This window comes from Labrus mixtus, chromosome 21, assembly GCF_963584025.1.
Source record: "Labrus mixtus chromosome 21, fLabMix1.1, whole genome shotgun sequence".
Taxonomy (NCBI): Eukaryota; Metazoa; Chordata; class Actinopteri; order Labriformes; family Labridae; genus Labrus; species Labrus mixtus.
Genome location: NC_083632.1, coordinates 3,235,626 through 3,263,517, shown reverse-complemented (window position 1 = coordinate 3,263,517; position 27,892 = coordinate 3,235,626). Strand labels below are relative to the sequence as shown.

General features: G+C 42.4%; 1 protein-coding gene and 1 long non-coding RNA gene across 3 annotated transcripts in view; both read left to right on the top strand.

Annotated features, from left to right (window-relative positions):
• LOC132955552 (uncharacterized) overlaps positions 1-27,892 on the top strand; it is a 735,720-nt gene that overhangs the window by 420,894 nt on the left and 286,934 nt on the right. The gene's annotated exons all lie outside the window — the stretch shown is intronic.
• wnt3 (wingless-type MMTV integration site family, member 3) lies at positions 4,586-26,735 on the top strand. The gene is made up of 4 exons (XM_061028701.1): positions 4,586-4,989; positions 18,765-19,006; positions 21,959-22,224; positions 25,319-26,735. The coding sequence occupies exons 1-4, from the start codon at positions 4,910-4,912 to the stop codon at positions 25,796-25,798; spliced, it is 1,068 nt and encodes a 355-aa protein (XP_060884684.1). The 5' UTR covers positions 4,586-4,909; the 3' UTR covers positions 25,799-26,735.

Sequence of the window (27,892 nt, the reverse complement as noted above, 5' to 3'; positions counted from 1 at the left end):
ACAGTGATTGAGAGCAAGAGGAGGGGAGTGGGATGGCATTGTGTTTGCAGCTCCTCTGAAGAAGGTGGTTATTAGGGGGGATGGCTAAGGAGGGGTGAGGGATGGGGAGGCTGTTGACTCTTCATCTTGTGTGAACAAAGTCTCTGGCACTGAGCCCTCTTCTGTCCCTCTGTCCTAGACTCCCTTGTTTACGAGTGCCATGAATTCTGTCCCTCTCGGCGGGGACCCCCACCAACTCCAACCTGCGCTGCTGCACATTGTGGGGCTTAAGTGCCCTTTAATTAGGCCGCCTCAGTGTCCGGCTGAAGACTGCTGAGGGTTTAGGCGCTTCCCTGTGGGACCTTGCTGAGCGGCTCACACACAGCCCAATGGATGAAGTGTTTGCTGCTCTAATGAAAAAGGTTTATTTGGGGGAAGAGTTCTTGTCGTCTTTGTTCACGGTCTTAAAAAGGCCTGACAAAAGGCGCTGATATTATCTTTAACACCCACCCATTTCCAGGACACATTAGCAGGGACTTGGGAGTTGGATGCAGCAGCAGAGCCTAAGCCATCAGGATGCATATGACTTCCAAAATTCCCCAGACAAACCATGACAGTAAACACAAATCACTTCCTGCAGAGACAGAACACATGCTCACCAGGACTTTGTCATCTTTTATCTGGTATTAATTAGATGGAAGCAAGAAGAAAATAAGGCTCATCAGTTTTTGCTTATTATGTATCTGACTAAACAAGTTTACTTTTTGGAAATGATAGTCACCCAAAATGTAATATTCAATTTTATAAAAAAAAATTCAAACACTCCTACCACATTTAAGCATGCATAACTTTGCTGAGTTTCTTAGGGTGGCATTGGGAGTGGCATTGCGAATTTGCTGAGCTGCTCCAGCAAAATTAGTAATTTCTGGATGTCCCATTGTGTGAAGGGCTTACAGGGTGAGGGCTCTGAAAGGACGTGCAAAAGGAAGGATATAAACACGGGAGCAAGTGAGATAAATTGAAAGATGGAAGGAATGAGAGATGGTGAATGCTGAAAAGAAGTTTGTGAAGGGAGCAGGGCGGGATTGGGGCGTGTTCAGAAACTTTTTCGCTACAGCCCAGTGTGTGTAGATACCCTCCTAATCCTGGTTTTATTGGCTGCCTGTGTCCAGCCATGCTGGTCGGATTGAGTAGGGAGGGTAGGGAGGTGGGGGGGGGGGGCAACACATGTCCCCCTTTGTGGTAATACGCTGATTAGGCCTGAGAATGAGCCGGACCTGGTTACGGCCTTTCTCAGGTCACCGTAGAAACGGGCCCAGTAGGGGACCTCTGTGTGTGCCTCCCCCTCTTGTGCACCTACTGATGCAGACATGCAGACCCAGGCCTTCCATTGCAGCGGTGCGAACAAAACACCACCACTCAAAAACAGCAGCACAAGTGCCGTTGAGTCACAGTTCATTTCAAGATCAGGCGGCAATGTTCTTGACCTTAGTAGCTGCTACCTTTCCCAGACAGTTCGATTTGCACTTGTGGCCTTAACCTGGGAAACGTGGTTTCAATGTTGTTCATATGCAAACCGCAGACTGATTCCTCCGCCTGCACTCGTAAATTCAAACCCTGTCACATTCCCCCCATCCATCGCTGGCCCTAACACACTGTCAATCGCTCCTACAGAGCAACTGTCATCCAAATCCCTGAGCTGAGCTAGGCACATTTCTGACGATGCCGTAACACGCAACAATGTTGGTGATTGAAAACAGACCTGCCTCATTGTCAGCACCGCTGTGACATACCGCAGCTTGAGTGGAGGCATTGAAAAGTCATCTTTATTGGTGGAATGGAGAAGACTCCCCACCACGACTTGCTGGAGAGCAAGCCTCATAGAAGTTTCACAAAGACATCTATCAATTATTGTCACATTTAGAGACTCCGGGAACCCCCCTCTCTCTTCTCTCAAACAGGGCGGTAGGTCGAGTGCTGCTCAGTCACTGCCTGTTTCCCCATCTTCTTTGTTATGGAGGAATAAAACAGAAGGGGTGGGTGAAGGGGGCACTCCACTGCTGACCTCCAGACTGTGGTCACTGAGCTCTCTCCCCACAGTAGGCACTCAGCCTCTCCTCTGCAGAGTGCACGCTCCCAGCCCCTGCTGAGCGACCTTCCAGCCCCTTCAGTCCTACAGTCTCCCTTATGCCCTGGAGGTCTTCAGCAGAAAGAGCATGGCCCCAAGCCCCTCACATCAGAGGGAACGACAACCGGGATACTTTGCTTGTATAAACACTACTACAACAATGAAAGTCATATAACATTGACTGAATATTTGTAAAAGGGATATGACTATGAAAATCTTTGTATTACAGAGAAATGTTAAATAATAGTCACCTGTAATTTTTGCAATAAAACTCTAAACTATGTTAAGAAAAAAATGCTTATTTTATTATTATTATCGGTTATTTTATTGTAGTGCTTGATGTTAAATTGATCCCGATACAGAGAAGTAATGCAACATATATTAATAACATTGAATAACTTTGGACATTTCTTCCTTGATTCAATAATTTAACAGCAAAGAGGAAACATGACAAACATTACAGCATCCACTCAGTCTGCAGTTTTTGACTCATAAGGATGTTGTAATTTTCTAACTGACTACTTCCCTACTGTTCGAAGTCACATCCCCATCACTTGTTTGATTTTTGTTGATTTTCACTTATATTTAAGTTCGACTTGCAACCTACAAAGAGTGTTGGAGAAACACAGATTTTAAAATTGTACTACATCTTTAAGTCTGTTTTGGGGAAGAGGAGAACTCTGTGGGCTCCTGGTAGATACCCCATTGGATAATCACATTGTACTAGTCTAGACCTCGATAAAAACTTAGGGGACACCGTTAGCAGAAGCTCAGCTTGTGACTGCAAAGATGACTGGTACGACATCTATGATGCATGTTTAATAATAACTATTATCAAAAGTTTGACAAGTGAACCCTTTGTTTTCTTAAGCCTTCTGTCTTTACAGGGTACTGAAATGATTGAGTGCTAAATATTACTAATAATCAAAATAGAAAACAGGACATTGTTTGCTCTCTTGTTTGCCCAGCTCTAGTATATATTAAAACGCATCTCAAAAGGCAACTGAGATTGTTTCATTCAATTTTTTGTTGCTACAATATTAAATCAAAATGGAATCAATAAAACATGTCTTACTGTGTCACTGAACCTATTACGACCTTTTCTTTCTTGGAAACAGTCCTCAGAAAAGCTGGCTTCCATATGGCTGCAAACACTAAATCTGTTGTGAAATCTATCATGTTACCCATCTGGTCTAATGACTCGTACTTGTACTTTTAATAAGTATTGACTCACATTTAAAATTAGTTTTTCAGGAAAAAATCTTCAAACCTACTCCAACAGTTCACCTTAAAATATATTTTTAAACTAAATTTTTTAAGGTCACAAAAGAGTGAAATCTCTTTCTCTCTGACTTATATTACATGTTTCCACTGACAGCATCAGTCATTTAGGGGAGTGTGGCAGAAATCTAACGGCAAACCGGGTCCTGACGTTCAATAAAAAGCTATTTTCTGTGATGCCAAGTTTTCATTTATCTATCCTCCAAAATACCTTGAGCAGCGCTTACGTGCTAGGCTGTAATCTTTACCACGATTAGCGACTGATAATCCTTTGAGACAATACTTCTAAAAAGAGATTGCCATCATTACAACCAACTCTGTTTGATCTCCGCCTGGTGTCCTGTTTGTATTCGCCCTGATCAGTTTCCTTGTGTGTGAATCAAATGCATGGTTACTTCAGGCTAAGTCCATCGCAAGTGTCCCACCCTCCTCCTTCACTCTCTATCTCTCTCTGTCCTCCCCTCCTCCCGCCCCCTGTCCCACTGCTGCTCGCCCCACAGCCCCATCAGAATGACAATAGTATTGATGTAAAATGTGTCGCCTTTGGGCCGCTGAAGCATATAACCCCTGCATGCCTGGCCAAGCCACCACTGCAGTTTATGGCTTTATTGTGTCCCCTTTTATGTCCTCCCCTGTTGGGGTGGGCGGACAACAATTTAGAAAATTCACTGTAAATGTCCCTGTGAGTTGGACGGAGATTTTTGCGCGTGTTGACGTATGTGCGAGTGCGGTGTATGCGCGTATATCCGGATCAATTAGTCAGGGCACAACCCCTAAAAAATCAATGTGTCAACAGCGTGTGTGAACCCGTAAGGCTTCTTCTGCAGAGGAGCCGGCCTTCATCCTTTCAACTACCTGCAGCCACTTTGGGGAATTTTTCAATGATCGCGGATGAAACAAGTTGAGTAACAACTCTACTCTACCTTCTCCGTGTGTCCCTCCCTCTCTCATTTCCCTCCCTCCCTCTTTTCACTCTTTCCTTTCTTTTCCACATTACCAGGGGGTGGCGTGTGATTGACAGATGGGAACGAATAATAATTTTTTTTTCGTAACCTAAGGCCATCTCCTGTGATTGGCTTGCCAGCTGACATCTCCAAACCTCACCCCCCCCTCCCTCCCTCCTCTGCTCTCCTCACCCCCCCCCCCCCCCCCCCTTTAATATTGGGCCTGTGGATGAGGCATCCTGAGGGAGAAAAAAGTAGAGAGAGAGAGGCAAAAGATATCTACCTTAGGGAAGAACCTCAGAGAGAGGGAGGGAAGAAGAGGACGGGTAGGAGCGTGTGTGCATGTGTGTAAGAGACACTTATTCTCTTAACTACTAGGAGACAGACACACTTTCCTGGCCCGACTCTAAGAAGGGGGGAAAACAGCAGGAAGATTTTTTTTTCAATATCAATTTTAATCTTCCTAATCAAGCGGCTCTTAAGCTCCTCTTCCTGGAAAACTCTTTTTTCATCGCCTGCTGGGAGTTCTACATGTATTGATCCATTTACCCTCTCACACACTTACAAGACTTACCTCATGGATTTGTATCTGATTGGATATTTGATGTGTGTGTGGTTGTCCAGCTCACGGGTGCTTGGAGGCTATCCCATCTGGTGGTGAGTACAAAATCCAGCAGTTTCGGCATCAGAACCCTATAGAGGCAAAAACAGAGAAAGAGTCTTTTTTTCGGTCAAATGATGATTTTTTGAGAGGGCAGAATGTGCACTTTCAGTTGACTGCGTGGAAAAATTGTTCTCCGGCCCAGTCCAAAGAATCTTAACCTCAAATACTAGTGTAACGGAAAAGGCTCGCCGTTCTTTTCCCCTCCACACTCAGGTCCATTTATCATATTGGAGTATGTTGTGATGCAAAAAGGGTAAAATTTAAGTTAAAAAAAAAAACATTCAATGGTGAAGAACATGGAGTTTTTTATTGAATTAAAGGGGGAATACAGGAGCGAGGGGTTTGTGTGAAGTGTTGACAGCACTGTGAGGACTTGTAAGGCATTTAAACAAAAAAAGAGTAAGTCAGTTCATTATTTAAGAAATTATGGATATCGCTCTGAGACAACGACAACACTGATGTTACCCATTAAAAACTCTTTTTCTAAAGCATAATCAATTTTAAGAGCATCTTAGGAAGTCCAATGATCATGACTTATGAGATCAGCGTCATCTTGTTTTGTTTGCTATTGTGTGCCAGTGTTCAACATTCAGGCCGCCGGCCCCCAAAACAAGCCGTGAATTGAATCTGAAATGTTTTGGCTCTTTTTTTTCTATGTATGACTTGACATGCTAAATCATTGCCACTGACAAAGTTGCGCACAAAATATGACAAATTTGTGGTCTTCCATGTGGTATCAGCTGATATTAAATTAATCTTTTGGTTTGCTGCAAAACACTTAAGCATATAATTTTTTCTTTTGTACACACTATTCACCCCCTCCACCACGGATTTGTCAGGAGACAATATGTTTAAGGTGCCGCAGGGTTTTTATTCTTTGCTAAATTATCCCAGATCGCTTTTGGCATCAGCAAGTGAAATTTAGAGGTCTATCTCATTAGAAATTCAGCTACATGCAGCTGACCTCATGGCTCCTGGTCCTCTTTTGTAACGTAAAGCTTTATTTCGGAGATATCGGTGTAGGCGTATGACAAAGCTCTTTTGGCTCATGACACAATACTTGTCAGAGCTACTGCACTTTTAGTAGCCCAACTAGCATGTGGTCCCACCGTGGTGCTGTCCAAACCGCTAGCATCTTCTGGTTTCATTTACAGAGCAGGCGGCTGCCAAGCACACAGGCCACAGGGCTGAAGTGTTAATGGCAAAGAGGACTTTACACTCACTCCTGGCTTCAGCAGGAACCATCAGACAACAGCGACAAAGAGCCTGGGACTCTCTCTCTCTCTCTCTCTTTCTCTCTCTCCCCTCTGTGAGAATTACCTGCAGCTGTTCTGTTCAAGGAGCTTACATGACACTGGTGTAATGTTCGAACCCTAACAATGCACTCCACCTTTGATTTGGCTAACAAATTTTGAAGTGTAGGCAGGGTGAGGGGTTACTGGGAGGAGGGGAGAGATGAAAAGCAGAGCCGAATAGCTCCAGGTGACTGGGCAGGTGCTGAGGAATGGATGTCAAACAGCGCTGTCACGGGCATCGCCCCGCGGTGTCGAACACGTCCAAAATGAGACAAAATGAGGTGGTGCGTCAAACGGGAGGGTGCCGAGTTTCAGCGTAGGGCCCAGGCAGGCTCCTCTCAACTTCTGTCTCAGGGGCGATGACTCGGCCATAAATTCTCCAGCCAAGGTGGGACGGGTTGGAGGGAATAGGACTTTTGACTGCTTTATGCCTGGCAGCCTTGCTTTTACAAGATGGGGTGTTGAAAACAAAACAGAGCATAAATAACTCAAGTAATATGCACATATGCATGGATGAGGATGAGGTGCAGCAGAAAGAAAAGACATACCAAGTTAAGTGGCAGGGTTTAGAGAGGCGAGACAGAGTAGTGAATTGCCTTCTTGAAATGCAAGAATGTTTGGGAAACTATTGTTTTGTTCAAAATAAAGGTTTGAGGGAATTCCTGACAGCTTCAAGCTATGTTGTGGTCACAAATAATCCACAGGTCCCATAATATCCCTGCCCAATTATCTGTCAACACCATCCTTTCTGTGTGGTAAGACAATGAGAGAGTATCCGTTGTTAGACTGATTGCTGTGTTTTTGTTCAACCTTTAAAACCTGTGTTTCTAAATTGAGTAATATCAACAAATATCACAGAATATTCTTGATAATTAAGAGACCCGGCTGGTTTTATATTAAGCCTGTGTGGTTTAACGCAGCTTTTTTTTCAGAGCATCTTAAGCAACTCTGTCAGCCAGCAGAGATTTAATGTTGCTTATGTAAACAGCACTGATAGTAAGTGAATGATGACAGTCACTTTCATCGAGGAATTACCTTCAGCTAAATTTACTCCAATACCAGCCATCAAGCATTAGAGGCCATTATCGGTTTAGCTCACACTACAAAGCAAAAAGTATTTTTAAATCCGATAACTGTTATACTCTTTATCCCTCGTTATCATCACTGCTGTTAAATCAGCAATAGAAAGAAGAGACACTGTACACCTGATTTACAATTCTTTTAGGGCTCGCTGTAATTTCATGTAACGCCACCTCAGCTGAATTCTGCTTTTCCAACAAAAAATTGGGAATTTAAATCGAAAAACATGGGAAGGCTGGAAAGAAAGTGAGACAGAAAAAAAGAAACCTTTGCATGGAAAATGTCAGCATCTTGAGAGGCTTTAAATAATGCCATACATTAACCATTAGATTTTAAGATAAGAACACCTAAACAGGGTTATGAAAAAACTCCACTCAAGCGAAAAGTCTGGCAGTCTGACTGAGTTTTAGTTCAAACAAGCAGCGGAATAACAATCTCAAAGACATTATTGCACTTGTAATTAAAACCAATTAAAGATACTTTCTGACTTAAAATCCAATATTCAGTTTGAAGCACTACTTGTGAGAGTTTTGGGGATCACCGTCACATTCATCAGCACACCTCTAAGGTCTCTCGGCAAGCCATATCTGGGCTTACCGCAGTACATAGTCTATAGTCAGAAATTTCCAGTTCAACCTGAGCAGCTTACACGGGGCTCTAGAGTCCATCTCTGGGTCTCAGGAATGTCATTATCTGACTGTGACACCCCCCCACCTCCAATCTTCAACCCCAAAACCCCTACCACTGGCAAAAGGGCTCACTTAAATGACTCTTACTGCGGGAAAATCCTCTGCCTGCCGCCTTGTGTGAAAAGATCAAGGATGTTTGGGTATTATTCTCCACACTGCAGTGGACGGTAGAGAAAAGAGCAGGAAAGTCCAGAAGAATGTCATTCATAAGAAACTTCAGGGTTCCATTATGAATGGCTGAGGGCCGCCGTAGGGCCAGGGTCAAAGGCAATTTTGGGCTAAAGCCTGAGCGAAATGTCCCAACAGAGTCACATCCACAGAGAACAAGGAATATATGGAGGGATTTCACTCCCAAAAAAACCTGGACTATGTAATATGTTACCTTATCCTTGGTCAGGATTATTCCTTGTTTGTTTATCCACTATATGTTATGTAAAAACTACAAATAAAGTTAGCTAAACGTTGATGGGTCACATATTCTTTTCTCACTCTGAGGTGTTTCTTGCATTTCCCTGAAGACATTCCACTAAATGATACAAGTGTTAACTTAACGTTAATAAAAAATTCCAGATTTCTTTGGATGTAACGTCCGTAATGTAATGTAAATAAACTGGTACATTGGTAAGCATGGACTATCTCACTTACAGAGTAGAACAAGTCCAAGAGAGAGTTTTGGAGGTAGAAGCTCGGCGTGTCATTGTCATTGCTGACCTCTTGAGCAACTAGATGTTAGTTTTAGCTTCTGGAATAATCTTCTCCAAGAATTCACAGGCAGAGTGAGCATGCAGGTAGATCAGATTATTTTTTATCCTCTTTCTTTTAGGAGTATTTGATGCATTCATTTTAATTATAATATCTCAACATATAAAAGACAAATTGAATCCAAAATAAAAACCAAAGCCTTCTTTTTTTTAAACAACGTAGCTTACCACGACGACCAACAATGTACCAGTTTTAACTGGACTTGTAATGTCCGTTACTGACCTTCATTTGCTGATCCAACACATTACTTCACAACATTAGAAGACTGTTTTCAAGCCACAAGCATGTGGGATGACATTACAAGTCAAATCCAAGCAAGGTGAGAGGTTCAAAGGAGAGTGGTATTTCAAAGCAGCAAAGGCGAGTCCTAATCTTCACTAACCATCAAAGGACATGCAATGTGCTGTTGTAGGAAATGACAAAGTCCCCCCAGTGCTCAGCTATTAGCAGCACTAAAACACAGGCCAGGACAGTTCCTCAAAGGGAAAAGTGCAACGGCCGGGGGCAAAGAGATCATTAGGGGACACGTGTGGAGGCACAAACACACAAGATTTAAAGTCTTCATTACCTGCCTAATTTCACCTGCATTGCTTGTTGCAGAGGTTAATTATTAGCAGAAAGCTATTTCTCTGTCACACAGGGTCAGTGACAAAGATGTACTGATCACACCTGTGCAACCTGTAGTCAGTCAGAGCCCTCAGGGTACTGACCAGGTCAAGAGAACTGCCAAGCAATGCAGTGTGGGAAGAAAGAGCAGAATATCACTGAGCATCTGTGAATGAAAAATACTGTGGGGAAAAAACAACTATCATTTGTAGCGACCAACCAAGCTCCACCATACACAAAGAAGAATGCAGATTTTGAATATAAAACTGCATATTGAGTGTTAAATTAGCAGATCTGTCTGAAAAGGAGATGATTGTACCTCTGGACATAATTCAGCTCCTTGTAGAAAACTAAAACAACATTAGCAGCAGGTAAGCTCAGTTTTGGTTTAAGATCATTTCTGTTTAACTAAAGTTAACAAACATCTCAAAAGGTAATTTATCAAAGCAACACTGGTCACTAAAATATAACTTTTACCAAAAAGGTTGTATTAAATTTGAAAAATGTGTATCTTAATCAAAATTAATTATATTGAACAACTCCAAATATAGATTCTGTGCCTTGACGTACAATGCCTGCAGCATGCTAGAAAGAAGTGCTGCAAATCTTTTTTTTTTTTGTAACAAAACCCAGCCCAACTGTGGGGTAAAAAAGTAAAGAGGGGAGAGACAAAAACAGGCACGTCAGCTTGTTAAAAAGATCAGGACAGTCAGGTTGTTCTTACTAGGTAAATTAGCTAGTGTGGTCTATCAGCAGTACTGTGGGTGAAATGTTTGCAGACAGGCAAGCTTTATCAACCAGGATTATCCAGAAACAATAAGATTTTTTTAAAGGTTTTGTGAAATCGACCAGGCATGAGAAAGTCAACAGCAATTCGGTGTTAAAATTCCAGACAGATTCCAGACAATCCATTACGAGTTATGATTTGCATAGGATGCATTACAGCTGACAATTCAAGCAGCGGTGCCAACAAGCTGCCCCTAATGAGCAGAGGCGGGGGAACAATGCACTGTTTGAGTTGTGGTTCATTCACACAGTCTCTCAAGACTCTCATTCAAACAAGCTCTGTCCTTTCAAGCCAACAGCCCCAGACTCTGTTGTGTCCACCTACAACAGACCAAGGCACCAAGCGCGCAGTCTGACATGCATTTGTCAGTGCCTTGTACTCTCTTGTGCGCTTGTGTGCATTCACTTCCTGACAGGCAGGTTCACAAGTTTACACCCTGTTCAGTTTCCCTCTTCACGTCTGCGTACATGTGACTGCAGGGGCTTCTTGTCCCAACTCCACACACTCTTCTACAGTCTGTAGAGAGTTAAGAGGAGGGGAGGAAGAGTTAGAAAATAGGAACAGGTTGGAACATTTTTCAGGGGTCCTGTCTTTTTTTATCTGATCAGCCAGGAGCTGTTGGACTACAAATCAAAAGTGTGCCAAAGAAAAAGAGAAGACAACAAAACACAGACAGGAGCTTTTGCATTCCACCCTCCACAAGGAAAAGTCCCATCCTCGGGCAAAGCCGGCAACTTTCCTTGGCCCACTTACTCTCTTTTGAGTGTCTTTATCTCTCTACAGACTCTGTTGAGGGACTGTGGGATTTAGACATGAAATCGTGATGGCAATGTTTTCAATGTACGTCTCTGACTGCTCTGCTAGGGCCTCATTCAGCAACATGATGCCCTCCAGGCATATCTGACAAGTTGAGCTGCGGCGTCAACATATAGAGGTAAATTAGAGGTAGATTAGAGTTTAATGCAAACAGTATTCCCCTAGTTTGTTACTGCAGGAGTTTTCAGGAGCATGGCTCTCACTGAGGAAGTGACAGAACACACTTGGGTGTCAGTGCTTCAGGCACAAACCCAGCATAAGATAACACTCATTTCACTTTAATGAAATAAGTTAACTTGTTCAGACATGGCTGAGAACACTGTCAATAATCACTACAGCAAACAGGAATACAAGAGCATTTCATCAAATCTGAGGGAAGAATCATATCTGTTTGTAAAGGCGCAATCATTTCAAAGGCCTTACTGACTTTATTTAGTTGTATCTTTGAAGTTATAATCTCAATAAGTTTTCTTTATATACTAGTTGCCAAATGAGGTTAAAATAAATTACTGAGCTTTTAGGCAAACATGAAAGCATCTGCTTTTGAAGGACTATAAACTGGGTGTTGTAGGCAAAATTCCCAGGAAAAACAGACCCACCTCACATGTGTTTGAAAATGTTTTCCTTGTTCATGTTATGTTAGTGTTGCAGGTAAACAGTTACTATGGCTGGAAATAAAATAAAAGACCCCTGGCAACAGAGGGAAAAACTTTTTAGAACAATTGCAAATCAAAGGACAGAAATAAATTAATGCTATTACCACAATTCACAACAAGTTTCATCGAAGATAACACACAAAGATCTTTAAGATTCACTTAAAAAATAGAGCACAGTATTAATTCATTTATAATAATGATTTACCGGGATTTAAATTATTTGCATCACTGACCAACTAATGTAACATTTGACTGTTATTATAGGGCTGATATAGCCACATATATTCAGGGGAAGATGTAGTTTTCTTTGTCATCACAAAGTTTTTCAAGTTTGTTTATACAATACTTCACAGTTTGAAGCTGCTTTGTCTGCAGCAAATTTACCAGAGTGTAACAGCTGGGCAAGTGGTGGGCCACACTATGACGTATTATTTGTAATTCCCAAAGTCAGTGTAGCTGAATACATCATCGGCCCCAAGCCTCTTGTTGACCTGAAAGCACTAGCCTGGAGAGTTGCCCAGCTTGTGATGAAACAGAAAGGATTCTTATATCATAATATGTCAGCAGTTTTCAGCAAGTCCTGCAACAAGGGCAAGTCAATTTACACTTTAATAATGTTTGCACAGAGAGGTTAATAAGGCATCACACTTCATACCCAAGGACAACCTTATTAGAAGTAGGAACTTACAAGTAGCAACACAACCTTGAACTTCAATCTACTAATCACACATGCATGCTACTTTCCATGAGTCTTTGAACATTGCCGAGGGATTGAAGCACACAGGGATGTATTGTGACAGGCTCTCTACGATCTTGTGAATTTTTCTCTCTACTTCACTCTTGAACTTTAGGTGCCTTTTTAACATTACAATTTGTTCTGAGTTAAAAATTACAGAATGCATTTTATTAACTTAAGGTTAAATCAGTAACACAGCCAACTCCCTGTAAAAAAAAAGAACCATTTACAACTTGCTATTATTTTGCCAATTCAATTCTTATAATTGCAGCTAAAATCAGTGGTTGAGACTTAAAAGTCCCATATTATGCTTTTTCTGGTTTTATATGCCCTTTAGTGTGTTTTCCAAGTGTCCTGTGCATGTTTAGGCACATCTATGTGCAAAAATTCAAAGTCTGTGAAAACGCGGCTTCTCCTACGTCCTCCTGTTAGCTGTAGCATTAGCTGCATGTAACGCTCGGTTCTAGCCCCCCTCGATAAAAACTTGTCAGTGCGGCGTCATTGTCAGTGTGAGATCACTGATCTAAGCCCATTGGCCCGTTGTGGCAAGCCCTGCAGCTCCTGTTGAAATTTCCGAGAAGCGTGCTGAGCAACTGACCAATAACGACAGAGCGGATCAGCAGACCAATCAGAGCAGACTTGGCCCACGTGGGGTCTAACAGTGTGGGCTCAACAGAGTGCAGCTGACGGACTCAGAGCGTAGAGGGAGCAAGGAGGAGCAGTACATGAAAACAGACACTTTTTTAGAACTTTAGCTATTGTGAACGTACAAAAGTAGGTACATAGATTAAATATACAAACCCCAAAAAGGGCAGAATATGGGCTCTTTCACACGTACGTTTATACTCCTCAACAAAGATTTAACAGCTAAAGTCACCTTGACGATGATGATTTCACATACAAAGCATGTTTATTTTTTTATCAATATGTTAGCCTATGACTAGTAGCTATACCTAAACATTAAAACGTGAATTTATTGCACACCTGTTAATCTAATTGTAAACTACAGCCAAAAAGCAGTAATTGTGCCTTTTTGCTTATTATCAGTTAGTTTGTTTTACTGATAAGTATTTTTATTCAATAACATTTAAAATGCAGGAATTGTATTGTAGTATTTGGACTTTGTTGTATTGCCAGGTAAACTTTACCCTTTCTTTAAACCCAGAAAGATACCTTTATGTAGTTTTTCTATCTATATCTCCTCCAAAAGCAGCTCTGGTTCATGTTTACTATCAGTGACGCGCATATTAGAGTTAATGACGTTCCACTTCCGTCGAGAGCACAATGGAGAAGTAACCATAGCAACAACACAGAGCGCATTTTTACGGTAAAATTAGAATAGAAAAAAAAGACACTGTTAGCCATAGCAAGTTTTGTATAACCACAAAAATAGGAATTACTAAAGGTAAGGAAAACATACTTTATACCCAGCTGTCATGGCGGGGTCACAATTTTGCATCATTCCTCACTCAGCCAGCTAAATACGTCGGCTGTAGCTAATCATAGGCTAGCGATGACTAAGCATTTCCAAATATAAGATTATGAAACTAAAAGGATTATCATTTTGACAAAAAAAAGTTTGAGAAGACTCACGTCTGCTTTGAGGACTTCCCCAGACAATTAAATGTTCTTCTTCGGTTTTCCAAGTAGAACAAAAAGTACTTAATTTTCTACATCACAGACAAGTGATACGATGAAATATGATATGCGCGTTCTAAAGAAATATGGCGGCCGGAAGTGACGTGTTATATTTTGTTTGCTTACTTTAAAAAAAAAATGTTTTTATTAATTTATTTATTTTTTAAATTATACAAAACAATATGAAAGAACAACAGAAAAGATACATGTACCTAAAAAGAAACATTTTTTGGTGGTACAGCGCACAAGGTGAACAAGAAGGAGGGTAAAGGATTAGCAATGTTAATCAAAAATGAAATTAAAATAAAAGTAAAAAAAGTGTCTTAACTGGAGCTATGTCTATGCTTCTGTACATGAAGTATCTTAAATATCATATAATAAAGCTATTATCACCATTATACCTGAAATTAGGAGTGCTTTCGTTTCATGTGCATCTATGTGAAAGGTATGCATGCACATTGCACAATAGAGGCCAATTTCAGAATCTAAATCTATTATACTATATTATAATATGGTTAGGGTCAGGATATAAAGAGTGTTTGTTTTCCCCATATAAACTTCCTTACTGCATTGTCCACTCCCAAACATAAGCAACCTTAAGTAGTTTTGATCAGATTTATTTTTATTGTTGAATCCGAGTACGAGCAGGCGCCTGATTAAGCCTTTTATGTGATTAAAGTGGATACTTGCACATAGATTTGCTAATAGACCCTGGTCATGAACTTCCAACTGTTTCTGTAGGTCATCAGGCTAAAGGCGGTGAGGTCAGATGTCATGTGTTCAACAGGTTCATGGGTCACCTGGTGGTTTTTGTGCCTCTGGACATAGGAGGCTGTCACACAAAGAAAGCTCATCTGTGTGAAGACATGTGCTTCACACTGACCCCTGCAATACAGACCTCCCACAACAGCAGCTGCAACATATTTCTAACAGTGCAAGGGTCTTTGACTCACCTACTGACTGAGCCAAAACAAAAACTGAGAGATGCAAAAAGGGTAACAACCCCTGTCACTTCAAACCGAAGAGCAGAGATTACAGAAGTGACTTGGGAGTGATTGAATTAAAAGTTTATGTTGACAGTATAGTCTTGATTACGTGTATTTCCCTTCTTCTGCAAGGTGTGTGGTGGAATCCCTTTGTTTCCTCCGCTTCATTTCTGTGGTTTCAAGCGGCCCGTCATACTTTCACATCAGACCAGTTAGGATACAGAGAAAACCCCCAACCAAGCCGTAAACCCCTCCAGGCCAGTAGAGGCCCCATAACAACCTGCCTGAACATGCACCTGCCAAGCCCTGCCGCTCACTGCTGCTCTGTTGCTTGTCTCGTCCCCTGCAGCAGATTCCCCCGGCATTCTGCCTCTGTGGAGGTCTCTGCGTCTGCTGCTCCCTCACTTGGTTGAGACACGTTGCTCGTGGCTTCCGAGAAGTGAGGCAGAGCGGGCAGGATCAGCATGGCACACATGTGGTCTGCATGCATGAGTCTGCGTGTGTGTCTGTTTGCACGATACGCCTCATAACCCCTCAGGGTTAAGACTCTCATTAGCACCTAGCCAAAAAAGATATCCCTTTCATCTCATCTGTCCATAAGGATCAAGCGAGGCACATCCTTCGCAAACAAAGACAAATTGGCTGGCAGATCCACAGTGTGTAGTCTAAAAATGCTGTGTCCACCACAAAGTCTCATGCGGTTAGATAATTGATTCCATCAGAAATCCCAAATTCGGTTTGTGGGCAAACAGCTTAGCTGGCCTGGATAGAACTTTAAATATGGCACAAAAGTCGAAACACAGTTATCTTGGACTAAATTGAAATGGAGAGATTTTCCTTTGAATTGATTGAGAGATGTTGTTGGGGAGCTTGTGACATCAGGGTTAAGATCCAAGCTTGACGCATGGCATCATGCACCCTGCTCAATCCCATGACTGAGAGATTAATGGGCAGCAACCAAGCAAGCAGACAGTGTAATTAAGGTCCTTAGTCACCCAGTCACCAGACGGAGTGAAGTCAGCAACACTTGAACTCAGTGATGTTGGCGGTATTGGGGCTGGCAGATAAGCTAAGGGGCTGCCTCTGCTTGGGTAAACTCATGACAAAAACATTTATAGAGATTGATGAGCTCTTAATTTTACTAAATCTGCATGGGAACATCAAGTTTGGCAAAACAGTTGGATATAAAAAGATCATTTTCCTTTTGCTCGGTGGTGTTTGAAAATTTTGAATAGTTTAAATTATCAACGTTTCCATGATAGAAATGGATGTTGGAATATTTTTATCACTCATTATTACCTGTATTCCAATACCTACCTGTCTGTCTGTCCGTCTTTATGTACAGTATTTGTAGTATATAGGTAATAATGAGTGCGGGAAATGTGTAATAAAAAATCCATCATCCGTTTTTATCATGGCAACTTCAACATAAACTATTCAAAACTGAAATCCTTGTCCCTTCCACATAATGCACAGGATTTATGGCCAATCTTAGTTTGTCATAGCATTCATTTTATTTGAATGTTCTCACATTTGACCCATTAGGCAAATGCCAATCTCATCTGTAACAAGTTCTTCCCTTGCTTCCTGTGTTTAAAGAAAAGTTATAAATATGTGGAATAATAGAATCAAATAGCACTTGGCTAGCTGTTTCATGGTAATTGTAAGCATCATGTCATCGAGGGGCTGTGATCAGACAGGATTTCATACTGAAACTTGAGCCTTGTTTGTTTTGTACGAGTGTGAGTCAGAAAGCTCATGACAACAAAACAAGTGGCTTAGAGCTGCTTATGTGATCATCATCCATTAAACCAGCTGTAAAAGCAAAACAAACTCAGCCATGTCTCTATGCGAAAGCCCCAAACCTTGATACCTGTGATCCTGCTGTAACAATGCTCACCTGAGATCAAAAACAGTGTGTATGGGAGGGTTGATGGGTTGTTTTAGGTGGGGGCAGGGCTTAGATATGCAGAAAGCAAAAGCGCACATGAGCTGTGAACCTATCTAAGGGGGGATTTTTTCCCTGTGACTTCAATGCTTTGACTTTTGTGTTGGGGTGGGGCACTGTGCTGCACTCATCTGTCAGAGTCAGTGGCTGCTGTGATTGGGTTGCGCCCTGCGGGGGTCCTGAGGTCATCCTGAGTGGCGCTCTGATCTGATCAACGTCAATTGTCCTCCATGATCCTCTCATGGCCTCCAGCGCCATGTTGTCGGCCCAGACTCGGCTAAGTACTGGATAGTCTGGTAGAGCTCTTTATGTTAAAATGTGAACTGTCAGTACACCTTCCAAACCCTGTAAACACCCAAATCACATTGTCAAGCCATCATTCCTTAAGAATGAAGGCCTGTACAGAAGCATGTTTTTTCCCAAAGATAATAACTTTAATAAATAAATTGGAGTCTGACATCTTGCAGTAATTGCATGAGCTTCTGGAAGAAACTTTAAAGTTGTGTTGGAGCTTGTCATCACAAAAAGCATGTTAAAACACAGGCATGGCAAACACGTCGTCTCTCTCTTACTTTATTTCAAGAGAAATAAAAAGCAATTAAAATTAATTACCTGGGTGAAACTATAATGGTTCCTGGCATCACAAGCTGATCTTGGCTGTCTTATTGTGATGATTAATCCTTGTTTAGGCACATCTCCTTGAGCCTTCTGATGAGGCAGATTGATTCAGATATGCTGTTTTCATCCATCAGCAGCGAGCTCAGCTGTATACACTGTCATTCTTAAAAAATCAGCTACAGAGACAAAACCACAAATTAATAAAGGTTCTGGTGTGACAGGTGTTTTCATGTGTTTGAAATAGTGAGGGGGCTTTTCCCAAACTGAGCAGACAGGTTCTCATGTGTTATCTGTTAGATCAGCAGATATGTGTAAAAGTGGGAACACTTTGGAAGTCAGTATTAATAGCTCGTATCCTTGCCCTGAAGTGGGACCTTTATCCCGTGTTTCCTGGGGGAAAAAAAAGATACAAAATAAACAGAAGTTAATATAAACTTTATTAAACAGATAAGTCAATAAAGCACTTGAGTATGAATCACTGTGCTGTCAAAGTGGTACAACTAAAGTTAACTGAGATCAATGGATACAGATGCATTTTCTTTTTACATTGCAAGCCTCCCTGAAAGGTCACCATCTCTACTATTTAAGGGTTTCTTTCACAGAGGTCAGAAATTTGTGTTTTGGGGCAAGCAGTTTCACAATAAAAACTTTAAATTGTAAAAGCACCATGGCTGGGTATACACTTTTATTAAACGATAAAATACGATAAACGCAAAAATCCTTTTTTTCCCTACAAAACATTTTTCAATTGAACAAAATAAGATTAAGATCTCAAATGGTAATGTTCTCTAAATACAAGCAGCTTTACAAAACTCTGTCTGAAAAGAAACATTGTCAAAATAGGCAAAAGGAACAAAAACTTTTTTTGTGTGAAGATGAAACGCTCAGTTAAATTCTGAGTTTAGCTGTGGTGATTTATTGTAGCTAGCAAACCTATAAAGCTGTTGTGAAAAGCTATTTGAACTCAAAGAAGGTACAAATACATTGTTCACCTTGGCCTGGTGTCCCTCTGGATATACCCATGGTTGTCCCTTTGGATACTCCAATTGCAGTTTTTCGTACTTTTACAAAACCAGTCCTTTGTACAGGTGAAGAGATATCTAGAAGATCATGCTTAATGGTGCTTTCCCTTTTCTTTTCTTTTGTCACAGGTCCCTAGCCCTTGGACAGCAGTACTCATCACTGGGATCCCAACCCATCCTATGTGGCTCTATTCCTGGGCTTGTCCCCAAGCAGCTGCGTTTCTGCCGTAACTACATAGAGATCATGCCTAGTGTTGCAGAAGGTGTCAAGCTGGGAATCCAGGAATGCCAACACCAGTTCAGGGGCCGTCGATGGAACTGTACGACTATCAAGGACAACCTGGCAATCTTTGGCCCTGTGCTGGATAAAGGTAACATATTTATAAGGTATTGTCTTTATAGCTCTGTTTTGTAACAATGTGAATATGTGGATCATTTGAGGCTTGCAGTATGAACTAAATGATTGTATAAATGATCGCTGCCAAACAACACCCAACCTCTAAAAAGTAGGTTGTATAGCCAAGGCTATTGCAAGCTGTTACAAAACATAGCATTAAACAGTTTCCCCCCCTCAGGCTTAGCACTGCCTGTTCTCTGGGCCTCTGCTGACAAACGCTTAACTAGGGCAATTACAATAATATACACCTTTCCTGGCTGCTGTGAGAAATGAGCACAGGTACAAGCACTGACACATTCAACTTCCATCCATCTTAACCTTCAATATCACATTTGTCTTCAGAGTCAGCTACTTCTTTCTTTTTTTTTCCAGTTTGCCCCACCATGTTTACACTCTCTTACATGAAAGAGGGTCAGTGCGGTAAATCTATCAGCACTACCTGACATGTACAGCTGATATACTGGAGACATCCATCATACGCTTCACATGCAGAATACTAATTGTAAAATATCTCGACGTTAAAAACAATCCCATTGAACCTGACAGTGGGACACAATAGACACAGGTGTCCTGCTTGAGGCCTTGCAGGGCCAAATTATAAAGGTAGAAGTTTGTGTGTGTTGATAGCGAGGCCTCTGATTGGAAATGAATTACCCCGTATGTCAGAGGGGAATGAATCCGGGCAGAAATGGGCAGTGTGAGCAGTCCAAGCTCCTCAGTCAAATAAAAGGGAGAAGGGAGGCCAAATGAGATTATGGGCAATAGAAAAGGGCCGGGGGGCTCCGCTCAACCCCTACTGTGCATGAAGACCAGTGCGTGCCTCACACAGTCCAGCTCCCACGGACGCCCCATTCACACGCCCTTTTGACTCTGTCATGAAAACAGGCTGAAAGGGGATCTCTGCAAAACCTAGCCCGGGTGTGCACTTTGGGAAAAAGGGTGCAAAGGAAGGAAGGTAGGAGGGAAGGTGGGAAGGAAAGAAACTGTCTCACTTTGGGAGTGATAAATGGAAAAGTTTGAAGAAGGGAGGGAAGAGCTACCAACCACCAGCACAAGCCACCTTTTGCTGGCGATGGTGGGTGATGCCTTGAGGAAGTGGGGGGTTGAGGTCCTGTGGTGGTGTATGGGATTTCAGCTCAGGGTGTTGGCAGAGGGGTGGCTAGAGAGAGAGAGGGGGTTTGGTGGTGGGGTTAGGGAGTTTAGGGAATGCCAGCTCCGGGCAGAGCGGGGCTGTGGGGGCGCGAGTCGCTGGGCCCTTTGTGTGGATAATACAGTGTGACACAAGGGAAACAAAGGCGGATTGATGGGCCCAGCAGGTAGCAGGAGCAGCGCTAGCCTTGGCTAACAGCCAGAGCTCCAGGGGCCCAGGGCTCACAGGCCCCTGTTGTGGAGGGCCCAGCTAGGCTTGCCAGGGCGAGCAGGGATGCCGGACCTGAGGACTGTGTGTTATCCAATCATGGAAGGATTCGCTGCTGATTTAGACCAAAACCTTTGACTGAGAATGACGGAGGAAGATACACAGTCTTGTTAGTGTTTTGCTGTTTCCATTTAAGATATTTCTCAACATACAAAACAGTTTATTTGTCAATGGACTAGAGATTTACAAAACTTTTGTAACAAAAAAACATAGTGATCCATCTTATCTTTCACCCTGACAATCATTTGCATGCACATGGCATAAAAGTAACTGATAGTTTGTGGGCTACCATTTTGCAGTGCAACCTTGGTATATTGTTGCCAGAAGTTATCGTATTTGGATAAGAGGGTTGCAGCTCAAGTGGAGTAGGGGGCTAGCTTTTATCTAATGCTAACACTTGCTTGATTAACAGGGTGTGCATCTGTAATCCAATGTGACTGTGATAGAACTCGGGATGAACCTTTTGGCTGGTGAAGAACTAAGCTTAGAACAAAAATGTGCTTTCATATATATAAATTAAATATACAATTGGATTCCTAACACAGCATTTCTCAGGTTTCCATGGTTGTGAACTGTCAATCACAGGTAGCTATGTTGTAAAGGATGCCCTTCTTTATGGTCTATTTAACTCTAATTGTCATTGTGGTAAAAAAAAAAAAAAATGGGTTAAATCCTCTGGTTGTGTTCATACAAATTTTAAAAAGTCATGGAATATCACCAACCATGCAACTCTCTTGAAAAACCAAGCTTCTGCTTAAGAAGGACATATAACTCCCCATACCTCTGTGTGTGTGTGTGTGTGTGTGTGTGTTTTCTGTGTCTAGTTTAGAGTTATCTGAGTGTAATGGGTGAGCTACGGTAAGTGTGCTGTGATTGTGAAACAATGGTGTCTGGTTACATAATAAGCTGTTGCCTTCAAAGGAGGTGTAACTCCATCCCTGAGTGTAAAAAAGAAACAGGCCGACACACTGCTAGGTTTCACCACAGGGCCTTGGGCTCTGAACAGGGACGGGTTGAAGGGAGGGAGGGAGGGAGGGAGGTGACAACATTCCTGAAACACTATCCAGATGCAAAGCAGCACACCTCAAGAATGACAGGAGGTCACCGAGATCCTGCTGAGCATAAGGCCCTACTGACACAACAACAATGGGCTGATGTCACTGCAGGGACTCTGCTTTTAGGCTCCTTCATGTGTCCTGTATCTGAGGTTCGTCATAGCCAAAGCTGAACATGTGAAAAAAACGCTGTGATCCCTGTTTAGTGTTTATATATTGTGAAATAAGACAGGGTTCTTGTTAACAGTGGCAAATAGCAGGTCATAAATGTGCCTTCTTCAAGATTAAATGCTGTGTTAAAAGGTTACTGCCTAGAGGTATCCCTTTCAATACCTCTGTCTGGGTGTTGGCAGTAGTAAAAATAACCTGGTCTGTGTTTTACAAAGATTGACTCTCTCTATCCCTCTGTTTTTTCCTGCTTTCCTTTCCGTCTGTCTTCATCTGTCTCTTTCAGCAACCAGAGAGTCAGCGTTTGTCCACGCTATAGCCTCCGCGGGCGTAGCATTTGCGGTGACTCGCTCCTGCGCCGAGGGCACGTCCACCATGTGTGGCTGTGATTCTCACCACAAGGGTCCTCCAGGGGAGGGCTGGAAGTGGGGCGGCTGCAGCGAGGATGCTGAGTTCGGGGTGTTGGTGTCCAGGGAGTTTGCAGACGCCAGAGAGAATCGTCCAGATGCTCGTTCTGCAATGAACCGACACAACAACGAGGCAGGACGCTCGGTAACTACATTTAAAAAATTAAAAAATAATGATTTATTTTTGGGCGTTTTGTGCCTTTATTGTAGAGATAGGACAGTGGTCAGAAATCAGGGAAAGAGAGAGTGGGGAATGACATGCGGGAAAGGAGCCACAGGCCGGTTTCGAACCTGGGCACCAACCATTGCGCCACCAGCGCCCTGGTTACATTTTAACAGACAACATCCATCTACATCTACATCTACAGTATGTGCTGAAAAGTGTCTGTTAAAATTCACTAACTGGCACAAATTAGCCTGACACCAGGACATGACAACCATAAATGATAGTCGAATTCCAGGACTACAGACACAAAACTGCTGCTGTAACAGCCTCAAGTCTTCTGGGAAAGAATCCCAAAAGATTTTGGAACCTGGCTGCAGGGATTTGCTCCCATTCAGCCACAAGAACATTAGTGAGGTCCAACACTGATGTGACAAAAGCCTGGCTCACAGTCCTTAATCCAGTTCATCCAAAAGGGATAGTGTAAAAGTCAGATGTCTTTGCATGTCAGTCCTCCCCATTTTATAATAATAACTTATTTAGGTCCTCTAGTTGTAATAAAAGCATGTAGGATTATGTAAATTAGAGACCTTATGTTATAAGATGAAGGTGTTTATAAGAACATAAGCATCTAATGAAGAGAAGGATGAAAGTGCTTCACTTAAATTAAATAACCTCAGCAAAATGTGTGATTTGAAGTGAAGCCTGAGGATAAAACTGTACTGAGATGCTGTAAACAATGGACAATCACTGCCTTGTCTTCCAAATATTTAAAAAAAGGGTTTTCAGTTATTTTGCTGTTTGAGGTTACTAATTGTTCATTTGACAGCCAGGGATTTGGTATCCAACTTGTCTGCACATTTCTTGGTTTCCACCTAAAAATTACTTGACTTTGAATGACTGGTTAATTACTCATCTAAGCACCCCCTCAACACACACACACACACACCTTTCTTTGCATCCCAATGAAAAATTCCCTGCCAGTCAAATAACCAGAGTGAGTTGAGGGGGAAAAGAAGGAAATCAGCTCTGACTTAAAACATCACTGGCTGCTGTCACTGCTTGGAGAAAACAGACTCCCTGGCCGCTCGCTGAGGGGCAAATGGAAGGACCACACGGCAACAAGCAGGTCTTTGATGTGAGCACACAGGAGCAGCCGGTGAGAGAGAGCCCACAGGAGCGAACTAAACGGCAGCACTGTCAGGACTCTCCACTCTCATCCACCTGGCCCTCTCACGCTCTTTTATTTAGCCCCGAGGGCCTCTGGGACTTGATGTTGGCATGACAAGCTCACAGTGTGATGTCACTAGCCCAATCCACCCATAAGTCGCTCCCCCCCCTCACTCTCCCACTCCTCACCCAGAGGTGCCCCAGCCACCTGCCTTCCGCCGCAGCTGGGGAAATTCTGCAGCTAAATATAGCTGTTGAATTAAAGCACAACAAAATCAAAACACAAAGGTAAAACGCGCCCCGCGGCAGCACAGTCATGGTGTGAGCCAGTGACTTCAGAGGGAATTAGCTGCTGCACAGAGCCTCTGTACTTCACAGCTGCATGACACTTAGATAAATTGCAGCCGGTGGCATATTGTTTTTCTTGGCTGGCTCTGCAGGTCTTTAGTGGTTGTGTTAGTTTGCGTAACTGAATTTCCTGTAAATTTCTGACCATAAAATTCCAAAAGATCTTTCTTGGTGGTGAATGACTTTGACTGCCCTGTGAGCAGTGAGTCACCAAATTAAGGCCAGCTCATTTGAAGTCAATTAAAGTAATACTCCCTCCATTCTGCCTTTTTTTATTTTAGATTTGCACAGCCTGTAGACCTTGAAAGGTGGAAGCTTAAAGACACAACAACAAAAAAGCCAAACATCTTTAGAAACTCACTTAATGGCTCCAAAGCTTTTTAAAATGAAGAGTATCTCAGAGCTTCTTGGCTAAGAGAATGCAATGTAAAAATATGATAGGAGTGCACTTTAGATTTCCTTAGATTATGTGGTTGGGGTTTTAGATTGCCCAGAGACAGTTCAGAAGGGAGTCAGACCACTGAGAACCTTATTACCGTAGCTGTGACACATAGATTTGAGTTGTTTTTGTCCTGTTGCCAAATACAAGGATTTCTGTGTTGTCTTCACTTTATTTAAGGAAATGTAATCGCATCATCCATTTAACTCCCCTTAGACATTGAAAGAGTGATTCCAGGGACTATATTCAGTTTGTGATAATGTTAAGTAAGTCAGAGTATCGTCTGCATAACAACGTGATGTGACCGCAATATCAGTTTCTTTAACCAGAAAATGTGTGTTCTGAAGCTAGATTGAAATATCTCCACAAGAACATATAAATGTATAAATGCATCATATTCAATCTAAACTAAATAAAAGACTTAAGTATATCTGAGTGTCACCTACATTGCCGTGATGGGCAACGTTATAGTGCATAAAGGGAGCATGTACACATTGAATAACAGTGGCCCAAGAATTAAACCTTGCGGGATGCCACATGTCATTATGATTCACTCAGATTTATGGTCAATGGGGGAACAACTGTACTTATTCCCTTATTAAAATGTTTCCTAAAGGCAATTTGAATCTAGAAAGTAATTTAGTTGAATCCCAACATAACCAGGTTTAAGTACAGTTGAGTGTCACCTGATTAGCTGTGCTAAGCTATGGCATGTTTCGACCAAGAGGGGGCATGCACAGGTTAATACATACAGTAAAAGCCCAAAAATTGAACCTTCGGACATTCAGATTTTAGGTCATCAGCTGAAAAACATGGCTTCTGCCTTAGAGATCTGAACTGATCAAGTTGAAGACTGTACATGATGAACTCAGTCGCTAAGCACTGTAGGCAGATTGATATCTGGGCAAAAGGCATTTAATGTGACACAATGAAATCTTCACAATAAAGCCCAACAACATGCTACTACACTTGCCAGGCTGATAGGAAAGTTTGGTTTTATGTTGTATTGAGTTTGATTCCCATAGGAAAAGTTGTACATGTTTTTAAATGTACTAAAGCAATAATTGTGGCTTGAAATAATCCAACAAACTGACCATAAGCGCCCTATGTGTGTTTTAGACCATCCTGGACCACATGCACCTGCGCTGTAAATGCCACGGCCTGTCAGGAAGCTGCGAGGTCAAGACCTGTTGGTGGGCGCAGCCAGACTTCCGTATGCTGGGCGACTACCTGAAGGACAAGTACGACAGCGCCTCGGAGATGGTGGTAGAGAAGCACCGCGAGTCCCGAGGCTGGGTTGAGACGCTACGAGTCAAGTACAACTTCTTCAAACACCCCACCGAGCGCGACCTGGTCTACTACGAGGGCTCGCCCAACTTCTGCGAGCCCAACCCCGAGACCGGCTCGTTCGGGACGCGCGACCGAGCCTGCAACGTGTCGTCGCACGGCATCGAGGGCTGCGACCTGCTGTGCTGCGGCCGTGGCCACAACACCCGGACTGAGAAACGCAAGGAGAAATGTCACTGCATCTTCCACTGGTGCTGCTACGTCAGCTGTCAGGAGTGTGTGCGCGTGTACGACGTGCACACATGCAAGTGAAAAACAGAACTGCTGGACTACGATTACTTCCCTCCCAAACTTCCCCGCAACTCCCCGCCTCCAACTCCTGCACGACTCCCGTACTTCCCCAAACACAAAATCATATTCATCGGCACACACTCAGGCCCTAATGGGTAATGGCACATCAGTAATGGATACTTCTATACCTGTTTTTTTTTTGTAGAATCAGTCTTCCAAACCACTTTATTTCCATAATATCTGACCAGAAAATGTGGGAAGAAGCTAGAATTATGCCACTTACCCCTTGTTCCTCTCCCCACTACATCGGACCATGATCCCCACCCCGTCTTCTCCCTTCCTGTCTTTATTTATTTCCCCCCTCCATGCCAGCACAATGTTTGTGGCATGTACAGTAACACTTTTTACCTGTGAGATTAATGCAGTAAAAAAAAAAGAAAAGACTCTCTTTGCTTTTTGAACAAAAAGCATCTTCTAACTAACACCTCACTTCTCCGGCTTATCTGGCTGGTTTATCTTTTGTTTTTTTTTAACTAAATCAACCTCTACAACCATCACTTAGTCGGAAGTGAAACTGAACACAGCCCCAGGAAACCATCACTTTGTAACTACTGAACTGAACTGAACTGAAAACAGCAGGCAGGTGTTGGAAGTCGCCATAGTCCTGTCTTTTTTTTGTTGTTGTTGTTGTTGTTGTAAAAACTACTGAGCTGATGAAATCCTCAGTGTTGCTGACTGACTCTGCCGCACCAGTCAACCGGGGAGCCTGGAAGATATATGCTACAGCCTGATTTTATAGCCCTGCATTTCTGAAATATTACCATCGGGCTGGGACTGGAGGTATGCAGCATGTGTGTGAACAAGCATGCTCATTCCACTAACTAACAAATGTATGCACTATTCAGTTAGACAGAGCTCCAGGTGGGACAGATTTGAGCATTGTTTACGCCACAAAGTTCTCTTCGTCTGAGTTGACGCTATACAAATAAAAAGTTGATTGATTGATTGATTCTCATCGCAAGCTAGCTGTTCTTATGAATGACGACTTTGTTCCTCCATTCGGTGGCACCATCAACCTGTAAATTTCTCATGATGTGTCTCAACACAGTCGTATGTTATTCAATCATAGGGGCGATCGATGAACAACAACATGAGTGTGAGGCTTTTTTCATTCATGAAACTCGAGCTTTAGCATGCTTCCAACATGGAAGATCTTATATTCTAAGCCTTCATGAATCCACCAGGCCCATTTTTAGAGTTGTTTGTCTGAACAAATCTTTCGTCATCACGATTAAAAAAAATAAAAAAAGTGGACGAGTGAAGACGTGTGGAAAACGCAGTGTGGGATTTGATTGGCTTTCACTCCCTCCCTTCCTTCTATCCATATTTCCCCTTGCTCGGACAGTTGAAGTTTCTAAAAAGCTAATACCACAAAAAACACTCTTGCAAAGCTGTTATGACTTTGAAGATATTTAAAGAACTACAAACTACAAAGTTATGATTTTCAGGAAACTTTGACGAGTACACTGACTGAGAAAACTGACTTCCAGTTTATGTCGATTCTTGATTTCTGATTCTGAGAACAGAGGAAGGTTGGGAAACCTCGTCAGGAGCTGGGATGATTTATGTGTGCAAGATGTGTGAGTGAGTGAGTGTGTGTGTGTGTGTGTGTGCGAATGATGGCTGCCAGTGATAAAGCGAAGTGAAGGGGAAAATAAAAATTTGGTGGATGGATTGAGGTTTCCACACAGCGTGCTCTGACACTCCCACCTGCACTCTATTCATTATAATCAACAACGAAAGTAGTGTACAGCCTGTCCTCTCCTTGTGACTCTCCTAGCTTAGCATTTGTGTCATGTTCTACACAGATACCCCCTCACCCCCCCGACCCCCCCAGCCCTCCTCCCTACCTGGGCTTACCTTTCTGTGTTCAGTTCCCTCTTCTCCCTCCCGCTATATCCAAAGTTTTGTACAAATGTTTTAAAGTGAATAATTCCCTTTTTATTTTATAATCGTAAATGTTATGTTTTTATAAATATTATTTATTATACAATGTATATATCTGTATGACTGAACTAAGATTATATATTTGAAGAACAAAACGGTCTCCTTGAT

Bases quoted from the DNA above. Each gene is read 5' to 3' on its own strand.
- wnt3 (XM_061028701.1), top strand. From the start codon at position 4,910: ATGGATTTGTATCTGATTGGATATTTGATGTGTGTGTGGTTGTCCAGC. The intron at 19,007-21,958 runs GTAACATATTTA...TGTCTCTTTCAG, and splicing joins TGGCCCTGTGCTGGATAAAG to CAACCAGAGAGTCAGCGTTT. The intron at 22,225-25,318 runs GTAACTACATTT...TGTGTGTTTTAG, and splicing joins ACAACGAGGCAGGACGCTCG to ACCATCCTGGACCACATGCA.